General features: G+C 34.9%; 1 protein-coding gene across 8 annotated transcripts in view; it reads left to right on the plus strand.

Annotated features, from left to right (window-relative positions):
- The window catches only part of ATP6AP1L (ATPase H+ transporting accessory protein 1 like), a 41,252-nt gene that overhangs the window by 5,749 nt on the left and 22,474 nt on the right, over nt 1-13,029 (plus strand). For 4 of the 8 annotated variants that reach the window (XR_003046713.1, XM_025047817.1, XM_025047815.1 and 1 more), the window contains exon 3: nt 8,761-8,890. The exons of 2 other annotated variants lie outside the window; for them this stretch is intronic. Coding sequence is in view for 3 of the 6 variants with exons in the window: in XM_025047817.1 (XP_024903585.1) it covers nt 8,796-8,890 (95 nt within the window). In the remaining 3 variants the exon portion in view is untranslated. Of the gene's footprint in view, nt 1-3,007; nt 3,257-8,760; nt 8,891-13,029 lie in introns of those variants that run through there. 2 more of the 8 variants (XM_025047820.1, XM_025047821.1) reach the window with 2 other exon arrangements.

Consider the following 13,029-nt stretch of genomic DNA (forward strand, 5'->3'; position numbering starts at 1 on the left):
GATTTTCAGATTAGTTATAAAGTGGAACTTGGATTTTTAAGGAGTTTAGGAAAAAAATTTTTAATGAATGTTAAATAAATAAGGCACAAAATTGATGGACAATAATTTGCTGGCAAAACACCAGGGAAACTAAGGGGGTTAGTTGTTAAGATTAAAGTATTCCTATTATAATTTGTAGCCTGATATATCCATGGGTTATTAGAGGTATATGAAAACCAATAGATACTTTGTCATCAAAGAATCCTGCTTGGTAGTTCTTAAAATGTTTGAGGAGTGAGGGTAGGAAGAAGATGATTCCCCCTTTCCTAGTATCTCCAAGTCAAAAGAGTTAAATTAGTGTAACTTTGCCAGTTTACTCATTCCAAGCCAGGTGAGTAGGAGTGACATCTGTGGTAAATTTAGGAAAAATAGTCTAGGCATGTTCAGCTCTTCCTTTTCTCCTTTTGGGGACCCAGCTTGCCCACACAGCACACATTTCTCCTGTTTCTTCTGGCGCAGCCTTCTCTTCTCCTTGAGAGTCCATTGCTGCTCAGATAGTCTGCCATGTCCATCTTCTGGGGATTTTGCTCCTGAACTAAACTTTTCCCTCCATCCTGGCCTTTCACAGTAATAAAGGTGGTATTTGCGTCTCCACTTGTCTTACCCCTTGTTTTACTTCTGTTGATTTAGCACTCAGATGGGGCAGTAGGGTATTTGACTTTTCTCAGAGTAACCCTCCCCCGCCCCCCGGCCCCAACTAAGAAGGAAGATTGGTCTTCATAAATTAGATCAGTTGATGAGGAGATTTAGGTCAAGGGCGTTGCAAATTCTTTGTCCTGTATGGGAAAGAAGTTAGCTTTTTAGGAAGAACAACCAAAGGTCTTAACAATGTTGACAATTGCTTTTGGAGCATTTAGAAAAGTTAGCAATGATTCCTAGTGCTTTAACTATAAAAATGGAGGCATTAGTTGCTATGAAAATGCGACAAGTTAAAATAACAGCTATAAGTGAGAAAGAAGCATCAATAAAGGTAAGACCAATGATTATATGCTCCGTATAACTACTAGTGATGAATGTTGAGTACTTCATTTTACCTGACTACATTATTAAACACACTTTTTACTCTATCCAAAATAAATGAGATCTCTTATCCTCTCAATGTAGCTACTTTTTTGGTACAGTGATTATTGCCTCTCATATCTATTCCAAAGTGGAACTAAAGAAATATCTATGTAGTGCCATATAATCTTGCTAATATTCAGTCCCGATCTTTAAAATCTTGTTATTATAATTAAACCTCTGTGTAATATCTAGGGGGACTTGACAATGCTGTTTTTTGATGCCCTTGGTGAAGGTCCTGGGAGTTCTCATTTTAATATGCAAATAAAAATTATTCTCCAGGTGTTCTCTAATTTTGCTGATGACCAAACAAAAGAAAATAGGCTTCTATTTCAGTAGGGACATTTGAGTAATAAGAAATGAAAGGTAATTTTTTTTTTTCACTAGGAAAAGAAAGACTTTTATTCTCTCAATGGAGTATTAAGTTTTAGAATCTCATTCTCAGGAGAGGTTTAAGAATCTGATAGACAGGCCAGATCAGTGGTGTCTGAGTTCAGTGGAGATCAATTGATCTTTGGTGATTGGGAATGGCTGGAGGTCAGTCTTTCAGCCTTTGCATTTCACAGTAAAATGAAAATTCACTGGGATTATTTCTAGATTATTTAAATGTAATATGTAAATTATTATATAAATTTAAAAACTGTAAAAGTAAATGTGAAAATTTTTGATTATTTTATACTATTAAGACTTTATTGCTTAAAGAACTTTAAATATAGTAAAACAAGATATTTAAGTTGAAAGATGAACAAGAGAGAAAAAGAAGGATGAGGAAATGGAGGAAGAGATGAAGAAAAGAAGTGAGGGGTTATAGAAAGGAATAATTTTTCCACTGATTTAAACCATTACTTTATGATTTTGTTGTTTTTAGCAGTCATTACTGATTATGAAGATCACCCAAGTAAATGAATCTGTAACCAGTTTATAGATATGGTCATTCTTCATATATGGAATAATGTGCACACGTGGCTATGAATTTTAAAACTTACTTAGATTTTAAGTTAAAATTTCCAAATTTGTGTTAATTATTTAGCAAACAATATCTTGGATTTTTGCTGAGTAGTTGTATACAATTCTCTCTTTCAAACTGAGTGTGCTATTTAGTATTTGTCCAAAGAATCCATTTTGCTCTGTTTATAGATGATGGCTTAAACTATAGGGCAAAAATCAGATAGCATATATTCTCAATATGAGTTTTATTTTAGTGATTTGTAACTCTGATTCCTATCTCTGTCAAGGTAGGGACCCTGCAGGTGCCTAGTGAGAGCATTTTTGAGAGTGGTAGAGGCCTTTTCCTTCCTAGGACCCAGGTCTGTTAGGTTCTTCCTAACCTTCAAACCTCTTTTCCTAGTCTATGCCTCTATTATTACACTATATTTAGAAATCCCTTCCAAAAAAGGTTCTTTTGCATTACAAGCAGTAGCAACCCATTTCAAGCTGTGTTAAGAAAAAAGCCAAGTTATTGGAAGGGCATTGGGATAACTCGTAGACCCTAGTAGCAAGAAATGCATACTGACTTCATGAAGCAAAGTTCAATGGTTTGCTGAGTGAAACATCCCAAAAATGTTTACACCAACAACTATGTGTTCACATTTCTGCACATCACTGGGCTGGGAGCTTCTTGGGGGCAAGGACTGGGTCTTTTTTACCTTGTATTCCTGGCATCTAGCACCTGGCAATCAATGTTTGTCTAATGACAGATTTATGAAAGAGCAAACTGTCTTTGTTTAGCTTTAGAGCTAAGAATGTAAACATGTGCTACTAATTTGACATATTATCCATCTTCTAAGAAGTCAGAGGGAAATTTAAAATAAGAAACATTAACATTTAAATCAAAAGCGCTTATAAGTATTTCATTTACAAACCTGATTGTAATCAACTCAGAAGATGATTTGATGAAAATTGGTAGAAATCATGACAGCAGTTAGGGTCTGAACTTGATAAAGAGTCTGCATTAGTCTAGATTCTTCAGAGAAAAAGAACCAATAGGAGATATTCATTCATTCATTCATTATAGGCATTAGCTCATGCAGTTTTGGAGGCTGAGAAGTCCCAAGATCTGCAGTCAGCAAGCTGGAGACCCAGGAGACCTGATAATGTAGGTCCAGTCCTAGCCTGAGTCTAAAGGCCGGAGAAGACTGACATCCTTGCTCCAGGACAGGTAGAGAAAGTGAAATCTCCCTTACTCCATCTTTTTGTTCTATTTAAACTTTCAATGGACTGGATGAGGCCCAGTCACATTAGGGAGTGCAATCTGCTTTACTCAATCTACTGATTCAGATGTTAATCTCATTCGGAAATAGCCTCAGAGACATAAGCAGAATAATGTTTAACCAAATATCTGGCCACCTGGTGCCTCAGTCAAGTTAAAACATATTAACCATCACAGAGTCGTACTCCTCCACAAGGAAGAAGTACATATTTTGCTAATGAACTGATAGAACTTGGGTTTTATCCATTTACATGTTCAAACTACCGAATTTGATGGAGCACTTGAATTAGTTGATTTTTCCAGTTACGGTTGCCAAATATTCAGGCCCTGAGAGTCACAACCATGTGGTGTAAGGTAAGACTTATTTATGTGACCTTTTTTTGATAGGTTTATTCATTATCCTGTACTTTTTATTGAGCACCAACTTGGACCAGCAGCATCTTAGTCTCTAGGTGTATAGCAGTTACTTAGACACAGTCCCTGCCCTCATGGAGCAGTGCTTGTGGTGAGGAAACACACTATAAATCCGTAGCAAGAAAGTAAATGTTTCAGTACAACTGATGACATATGTTATGGTGAGGGTGAACAGAATGCAGGGAGAGGTAGAGAGTTGTAAGGTGATCCCCACAGAAGGAACAATATGTGTAGAGGTACTGAGGTGCAAAAAAGTTTGGCATGTGGTGGATGTTGAGAGACTGAGCGCAAACCAGTGTGCTGGAGCGTAGTGGGAAAGAGGCCTGCGTAAAATGAGGCGAGAGGACCGCGTCATGCAGGGCTTTGTAGGAGGTAGATGGATTTGGATTTTGAATCTGTGCAAAGACTGTTGTAATTGTTTTGAACATCTGACATGTGATTTTCAGTCTGAGAGCATTTGGATGAATAGGGTCTGTGGTCTGGCAAATGCTAGATGCTTCTTAAAGCAAGAGTAGAATTATATTAGATCCATTGTTTCCCCCATGAGAACACAATTTCATATTGTCATATATGATTATGTGAAGATAGATTTTGATATTCAAATTTTCAGGTAACATTTCATTTAATAATATATAATAAATTCGAAAATGAAGCAAACGCAAGGTATTTTCAGTTGAAAAGAAGGCAGCATGATTGTACAGCTTCTTGTTCTCTCATAGACTGTTGAGGGGATTTTTTGCATGTGCTTGTGTATTTTCTTATGAGTGAGTCACTATTCTTTGTTCCAAAATATCTTTAGAATGTTTGTATAGTGAACAGCTTTGAAAGGCAGAAATAGTGTCTTCCTCTATAGCAAATGACAGATGAAACTCACGGTTTCTCTCCTGAAATGAGACCCACTGCTCGGCCATCTGAACATGCAGGTACGATGCCAGTCAGGTGATACCCTAGTGCTTTGCAGCCAGCAAGCTATCATATTAGCATATTTTGTCACTGCTTTTCTTTTCCAAAGTCGCAGGATGAGCTATTCTCAGATAATCACATCTCAACTGTGACTTCTATTCTAAAATACATGTGTGAAACCTACTAGCTACTAATTATTCTGGTTAAAATAATTTTAACCGAGTGGGAAAAATTTCAACAACAGAAAGAATGCTATATTGAAATTTTAGGGTCAAATCATAAAATACATTAAAATGATACTTTAATTTCAGATAAAAATTTTATATATATGTGTATGCCTGAAAATATAACCGAAGCATTTTTCCATGAAAGATTATTGTATGATAAGCACTAAAGGACTAACATTAAGGTTTCTAATGTTCACAGAACCATTATTATTACAGATGGGATCAGCTTGGGCTTGGGCTCTAACCCTCTCCTGATCAAGGATTTGAGGAGCAATGTGATCAAACACTGCTGTTGCTACCATGAGGGATCATTGCTCTGACAGCTGGAGGAGATAGATGTTCTATATTTGCACTGTTTAATACAGCAGCTGCTAGCCACATGTGGTTACTAAGCACTTGAAATTTTGGTTAGTCCAAATTGAGATGGGTATAAATGCAAATTGTACACTAGATTTCAGACTTAGGGCATAAAAAGAAAGTAAATATCTCATTAATAATTTTTAAAATTAATTATATTTGAAATAGTATTTCAGAAGTATTAGGGTAAATAAAATATATTGTTAAAACTAATTTCGCCTGTTTACTTTTACTTCTTCAGTGTGTCTTTACAAATCTTAAATTATATATGTAGCTCTCCTTATATTTCTGCTGAACAATGCTGTTACAGATCCTTGCTACACACAGGGCAGTCCTCAGGCCAGCATCATCAGCATCATTTGGAAACTTGTTAGAGACAAAGAAGCTCATGCCCCATCCCAGATCTACTAAATCAGAATTCTCATTTTAGCAAATCCTCATGTGATTTGTATACACGGTAAAATTTGAGTAGCAGAGAGTCCCTAAGACTAGGATTGCCAGATTCAGCAAATAAAAATACAAGTTGTCCAGTTAAATTTGGATGCAGATAAACAACAAATGATTATATAGTATAACATGCTCCAAATATTGCATGAGGCATATTTATTATTAAATTTTTCGTTGTTTATTAGAAATTCAAATTTAACTGAGTGTTCTGTATTTTATTTGGCAATCCTGCTTAAGACTGAACTCCTTTCGACTTGTCTTGCTACTTGAAATTCACAGAATTAGGAAAAGGACAGAAAACAAAAAGGAAAGGTGAAGGGTAGAAGTCAGGTGAAATGAAAGAACAGAAAAGAAAAGGAAATAAGATAGGAAGTGAGAATGAGATGGGACGTGGAAAGCCACACTGATGGCAATGAACTTTTTATTTTATAATTTTTATTAGTAACTTTTTTATTTCTGCATTTTCCCAGGTCCCTCAGTTATTTCCTTTAATCTCCCCTTTTCATTTATTATAGGGCTCCCAAGAGTCATGTTAGAAGATGGTGTGTGTGTGTGTGCATACGTGTGTGTGTGTAAAGTGGGTAGTGAGGAAGGGAAGTGTCTCCTCAGGGTCAAGTCCTCAGCCTTTCTGTAATTCATCATCTGTGAAATGTCACTTATAAATATTACCTTTCAGCTACCTGTACTTTGCCTTTAAAGAGATCGAGGTTCTTAAGTGCCAAAAAAACACTGACACTCATTTTGGAGGATTATCTTTATTGTGGCATTTTAATCGTATTTTTTGTGTAAAACAACTTTTAGGGATTTTGTCGTTGTTTGTTTTGTGTTTTTTTCCATGCTTTTTAGGTGAGGGGTAGTGGGATTAGAGGCTGGCAAGGAAGGAATAACAATAGATGTTCTTTATTTAGCCATGCATTGAAGTAAGAAAAAGGCATTCATCTCTGACATTTATTTAAAATTTTATTTTATTATGGTAAGAACAATTAACATGAGATCCATCCTCTTAACAAAATTTGAAGTCTTCAAAAAAGTATTGTTGACTATAGGTACAATCTTGTATACCAGATCTGTAAAATTTATTAATCTTGCTTCACTGAAAATTTATGGCTGTTGATTAGCAACTTCCCGTTTGTTCCTTCTCCCCAACTCCTGGCAATCACCATTCCACTCTGTGATTCTATGGATTTGCTTATTTTAGATACTTCATATAAATAGAATCATATAGTATTTGTGACTGGTGTTTTTCACTTAGCATAATATCCTCAAGATTCATCCATGTTGTCAGATACTGCAGAATTCTACCCCTCCCTGCTTTTTAAGGCTATTATTTCAGCGTATGTATATATCACATATTCTTTGTTCATTTCATTTATCAACAGACCCTAAGGTGGTTTCTACATCTTGGCTATTGTATAGTACTGCAATGGACATGGGGGTGCTAATATCTCTTTGAGATCTTGATTTCAATTCTTTTGGATTACTACTTGTAAGTGTAATTGCTGGATCATAGGGTAGTTTGATTTTGAATTTTTTGAAGAATCTCCACATTGTTTTTATTTCATTTTCAACTGCATCATTTTGTATTCTCACCAACAGTGTCTAAGAGTTCCAATTTCTTTATATCCTTGCCAACACTTGTCTTTTGTTTTATTGATAATAGCTGTCTTAATAGGTGTGAGGTGATATCCCTCTGTGGTTTTGATTTGCATTTTCCAATGATTAGTGACATCGGGCACCTTTTCATATACACGTTGGCCATTTTGTATGTCTTCTTTGGATAAATGTGTATTCAAGTCTAGCCTATTTTTAAATTGGGCTGTTTGTTTTTTACTGTTGATTTGTAGGAGTTCCTTATATATTTTGGAAATTAATTCTTTATCAGACATTTTCCAATATAACCATTTTGAAAATATTTTCTACTATTCTGTAGGTTGACTTTTCACTCTGTTGATTCTTTGCTGTGCAGAACTTTTTAGTTTGATATAGTCTCAGTATCTATTTTTGCTTTAATTGCCTGTGCTTTGGAGTCATATCCATGAAATTATTACGAAATTATTCTAGACCAATGTCATGAAGTTTTTCTCCTATGCTCTCCTCTAGATTTTAAGTGTTTAATCTATTTTGAGCTGATTTTTATGTATAGTGTAAGATAAGGGTCCAATATCATTTTTTTTTGCATATGGATATCCAGTTTTTCCAGCACCATTTGTTGAAGAGGCTATCCTTTCTCCATTATGTGTTCTTTATATGGCACCTTTGTTGAAGATCAGTTAACTATATATGTGTGCATTTATTCCTAGGCTCTCTATTCTATTCTATTGGACTACGTCTGTCTTTATGCCAGTACTGTACTGTTTTAATTATTCTAGCTTTGTAATGTATTTTGAAATGTCTCCAACTTTGTTCTTCTTTCTCAAGATAGATTTGGCTATCCAGGGCCTCATTTAATCTTTGCAACAATTCTTTGAGTTAAGTACTTTGTCACCACTCTGCAGATGAGTAAACTACACTCAGGAGGAAAAGCAGCTTGCCTAATATACGGTAGCTAGTCACGGTAGCTAGTCACAGCTGGAGCCGGGAATGCATTTGAATGCTGTCTTTCTCCAAAGCCAGTGCTCTTTACTATTACTTACACTTCTTATCAAACAGGGAACTAGGAAACTAGGAAACTGTGAACTAGGACACATATGTAAAATTAGGCAAGTTTCAGGATTTTTACTCATTTATTCACCTGAAAAATATATGTAATAATGTATACTTCTTGGATTTTTTAGGAAGAGAATTTAACAGCTTCCTGAAAAACAACATAAGATTCTTAAGAGTTAGAGTTCAGAATAATGACAATTTCTGAAAAGAGCTTAATTGGCAGATTTTCTGTAAAAAATCTGCTCCTTAATGATCTCGCATTGAGATGAGAAATCAAACCTAAGCAGACCCATTGGTTTCACTCTATACTCTAAATTAAGTAGTTTTAAGCCCCTCCCTCAACCTTCCCCCGAACAGTGTACATCCTAGGAAAGCTGCCTTTTTATTGGTTAAATATGTTGTCAGTCACATGGCATGAAAAGTACTGCCTCTGCTCTGTTTGCATTTATGAATTAACAGATGTGCTTGGTTTGAAGAAACGGATTCATTTCTTGATGGGAAGAAAAATCTTGTTTAGCTTTTCACTTATTTTTTTATGTATGGGATTTTCATTAACTTTGGACCAGATACTTGCCAGGAAGAATGTAAGGTGAGTAATTGCGTATCTTTTAATGTAGTGCATCTGTGAACTTCAGTGCAAGTGTGAAATTCTGTGGTTCTGTAATTTCTTTATATTGTTGCATAACAACATTTGTTTATAATTCAAAATGGATATACTAGATTAGATCATTCAGTAGTTACTAAAGTCATTGAACTAGAGTTTATAAATAAGAGATAAAAAAATAATCTTTGTTATTAGAGGGAAGAGTTATTTGTTCAAAATACCCAAGAAACATTTGTATTATGTACCAAAATATGTATCTGTGAGAAAATGATTCAAATCAGTGTTCAGGTTTCTTTTGTACTTAAATGTTCATTTCACAGTTTCTCCTGCCATTATTATGTGAGAAAAGAGTAAGAAAAAATTTTAAAACCTCAGAAAGATATAACCTGTTCTCTGAAGAAAAGGTGTTAAATCATTTTAACTGTCAGGAAACGGTAATTCTGTGGAGTGCATACTATTTAAAATTAACAAGCAAAGTTTCTATTTTTGTTTTCTTTGTCCTTTGGCTTCATTCCATACCATATAAGGGAATATATAGAGATTTATCAATAAGGAGTAATATTTAGAATCTGAATAGCAATTAACTTATGTCATAGCTCCTAATTACTCATTATGTGCTGTCTCGACAAATGCATCAGGGAATTTAGTGTGATGGTGGCAAGCAGGATGGTCTACCAAAACTTGTGTTAAAGAATACTTAAGTTACCAGGTAATAAAAACTATAAGCACAGGCATTTTTTATTTGTTTTCCCTTATTGTTTCCAAATCAATTAGTGTTTTCTTTCAGGTTCAATTTCTAATAATAAATGACTTATATTTCTTAGTTGATTAAAGCTTAGTGATGTTTCCTCACGTGGTTTATACAGAGTGACTGATTTGTATATTATTATACTGGCTAAATGTACACTAAACCATAAAAATCCCATTTCTCTTTTTGAAGCAAAATTAATGGGTTTAAATAATCTTAACTTCGGAAAGGACCCTAGAAATCACATAAACCATCGATCATTTGAATATAATAATATGGCATATTAATTCATTATGAAGGAAACAACAGTTGCTGTTTGTTTATGTTCTTTCAAATCATGGATCTGAAATTTAAAAAAATCTTTCAACTCTGTGGGTCAATTCAAAATTCTTAAAGATGAGTGTATTATAAGCTTGATACATGTTTCCTAAGCTTAGAGAGAGTAGGGGTCACCACTCTTCCTTTAAGTATTCCTTCCTCAGTTTGAGTTTGTACTTAAACAAAAAGGAAATCTTTTTCCTCTCATCTAGCATCCTGTGTGATCTCTCATTTCCACCTCCCTTTAAGTTTGTTCATTAGTTTGTTAGTTCATTTATGGATGTAGCACATACGTTTTTAATACCTGGTACATTTAAATAGCTGGGCACTTTGCTATTTGCTGGATCCACAATAGTGAGCAAAACAGATACAGTCCCCGCCTTCATGGAGCTTTAAGTCTAGTTGGGGAGAGCTCATTAGGGAACGATATTGTTACAAATAAACTGTGAAACATGCTATGAAAGAAAGTATGGGAGGCTGTGAGCACACATAATAGGGGGATCTGAACTAGTTTGAGTAGTTAGGGACAGCGTTCCTGAGGAGGTGATATTTGATCTGTCATCTGGAGGATATGGAGAAAAAAACTAGGAGGCAGGGGTGAAGAGAGGATGGAGAACATTTCAGGAGGAGGGAACAGCGGGAGCTAAATAAAACTGAGGAGAGAAGAAGAGAACATAAAGCATTCAGGGAACTGAACTAAGGAATGCTAGTGTAGCTGGAGCAGAAAGGGGAAGAGGTGAAATGAGCTGAGCACAGCTAGCAGGCTGAGGTCTTTTAAGGGCCTTGTAGGCCATGGTGGGAATGTGATCTTCCAATGATGGAGCTGCTTTACCTTCACATTCACGAAGGCATACCTGGGAGACTCATGATGGAACACCAGCCACTATAAGCCTAGGGCTTTAGATTACTTTTCAGGTATTGCAGAGATCCCTTTTACTGGAAAAGGATCTGAATATTTCAGTGACAGTGTAGGTTTAATTATGTTTAAGCCCATGTTTCTCAGTTAGTTCACACAGATAGTTTTAACCAGATAACTTTTTTAGTTCCTACTTTAGTCTGGAGATTATGTAGTGATGCAAAAATGCATATACATTTTATTTTTGGTTGAGCTTATAGCTTCCTATAAAACCTTATTCAGGCTTATGGGTGTGGGCAAGGCCTGTTTAAGTTAGAGTTTATTTGAAAAAGTATAGCAGCACTATTGTATGTTCATAACAATAGAGTCATTGAAATGAAAATACCCTGTGTTGTCTACTAAAAGTTTCTCATTAGTAAACACATGGAAATTTTTAATTAGTGGAGCAAGTCTCAAGCTAAGCATATTAACGATATGGTAGTTTATTCATTCATTCATTCATTTAGATATTTTTATTCAATAAACATTTATTAAACTCTTTTACTAGATATTTCCAAATGACTTGATAAATTTTTATCTTATTTAGGTAAAATATATCTTATAATTTTCTTTTTCATTCATTAAGACATTTTAAAGTTGAATACTTAATTCTGTATCATGAAATATGATTTTTGAATAAAATTCAAATCAAAGAAATTTTAAAAATCTATTTGTGGATGGTGATATTAGAAAGCTTGAGGCTTCTCGAGAAGTATCATCTGGGCATTAGTATGTCTTTCACATGTTCAGTTACTTTTTAACTTGCACTACAGACTTTGAAGTTTAGGTAGGTAGAACTCTTTTGGCTAAAGCATATCTCTGTTATACTTATATGATTACTTTGATCGGGGCTTCACTTTTGCTGCTCGGGAAATTAAATTTCTTAGTACTCCTAGATGTGATTGGGCTCTGAGGACTAATTCATGCTCATCCTACTCACAAGAGACTTAGTATAAATCTGAATGCTAATTTATAAAATTTTAAAGGAAAGCATCTTTTAAAAAGAATAAATTAGAAAAATGTATCAAAGTAATGCATGTACATGGTTTTAAAAAATCAAATGGTACTAAGACACATAATACATTATAGAAAAAATTGTCTCCTGTTTAGTCATCTTTTCTCTAGTAACAAACAACTTTAATATTCCAGAATCTGATGACCTCAAATATTTATTTCTCAAACATTACATGTTGACAGCTACAGGTAGACTGCTATTCAAGTCCTGCTTCAGCTCTGTGCCCCATGTCTTCTATTCCAAGACCAATACTGAAAGAACTGTTTGGGCATGCCATTATCTTAATAGAGAGAGGCAAGAAGTGGCAGACATATGCAGCTCCTCTTAAAGTTTCTGCAGAACTGGCACTCTGTTGCTTTCACTCATATTCCATTGGCCCAACCAAGACACATAGCCAAGTGTGATGATGGGGCAGGAAATATTCTTCACCTATAGGAAGGTGCTGAAAGGTTTATGGCCAGGGGTGAGGTATATACATCTCTGGGATTATTTCCAGGAGGTTGGGAACAATCATACAGTCCCCCACAACTGCCATAATATTTAAATAATATGCACAGGTGATTTAAATAATATACATAGATGATTACTCAATTTATACATTTTAGACAGTATCTAACAACTTCCTTTTATTATCGACAAAGTTTCTGTCTCTAACACTGCCATCACCTTTCTTTCCTTCATGCCCCTCACCATAGTTATAGTACTACTTTTAGTTAAATCTGTGCTTGCATCATTGTGACTATGCATATATTGTTCACTGATAAGCCAGTAAGTATACTATAATTGTTTCTTTTTTAATACAGCTCTTTATTCATAAATTAAAAATTACTGTTTTTCACTTGAAATATTTAAAATATGCACATTCTGTATTCTTTTCACAAGTCCCCTTATCTAATATGTAATGTAGTCTCTCAAATCCTCTTTTTACCTAGAGATCTCTCTCTAGTTCTTTAGATCCTTTTTTTTTCTCTTGCTCCAGTCTGGATTGATTCCTCTCTAGGTCTGATATGCAGTATTCATCCTTGTCTTTTTTTTTTTTTTTTCCCAACCACTCTTCTGAGTTACAGCCACTGTTTATTAGAGCCTATACTTTCCTCTTTCTTGGTTTTCTCCCTTACTTTCCTGGAGCACATCCTCCATTAGCTTCC

This window comes from Pteropus alecto, unplaced genomic scaffold, assembly GCF_000325575.1.
Source record: "Pteropus alecto unplaced genomic scaffold, ASM32557v1 scaffold20, whole genome shotgun sequence".
NCBI classification, from domain to species: Eukaryota; Metazoa; Chordata; class Mammalia; order Chiroptera; family Pteropodidae; genus Pteropus; species Pteropus alecto.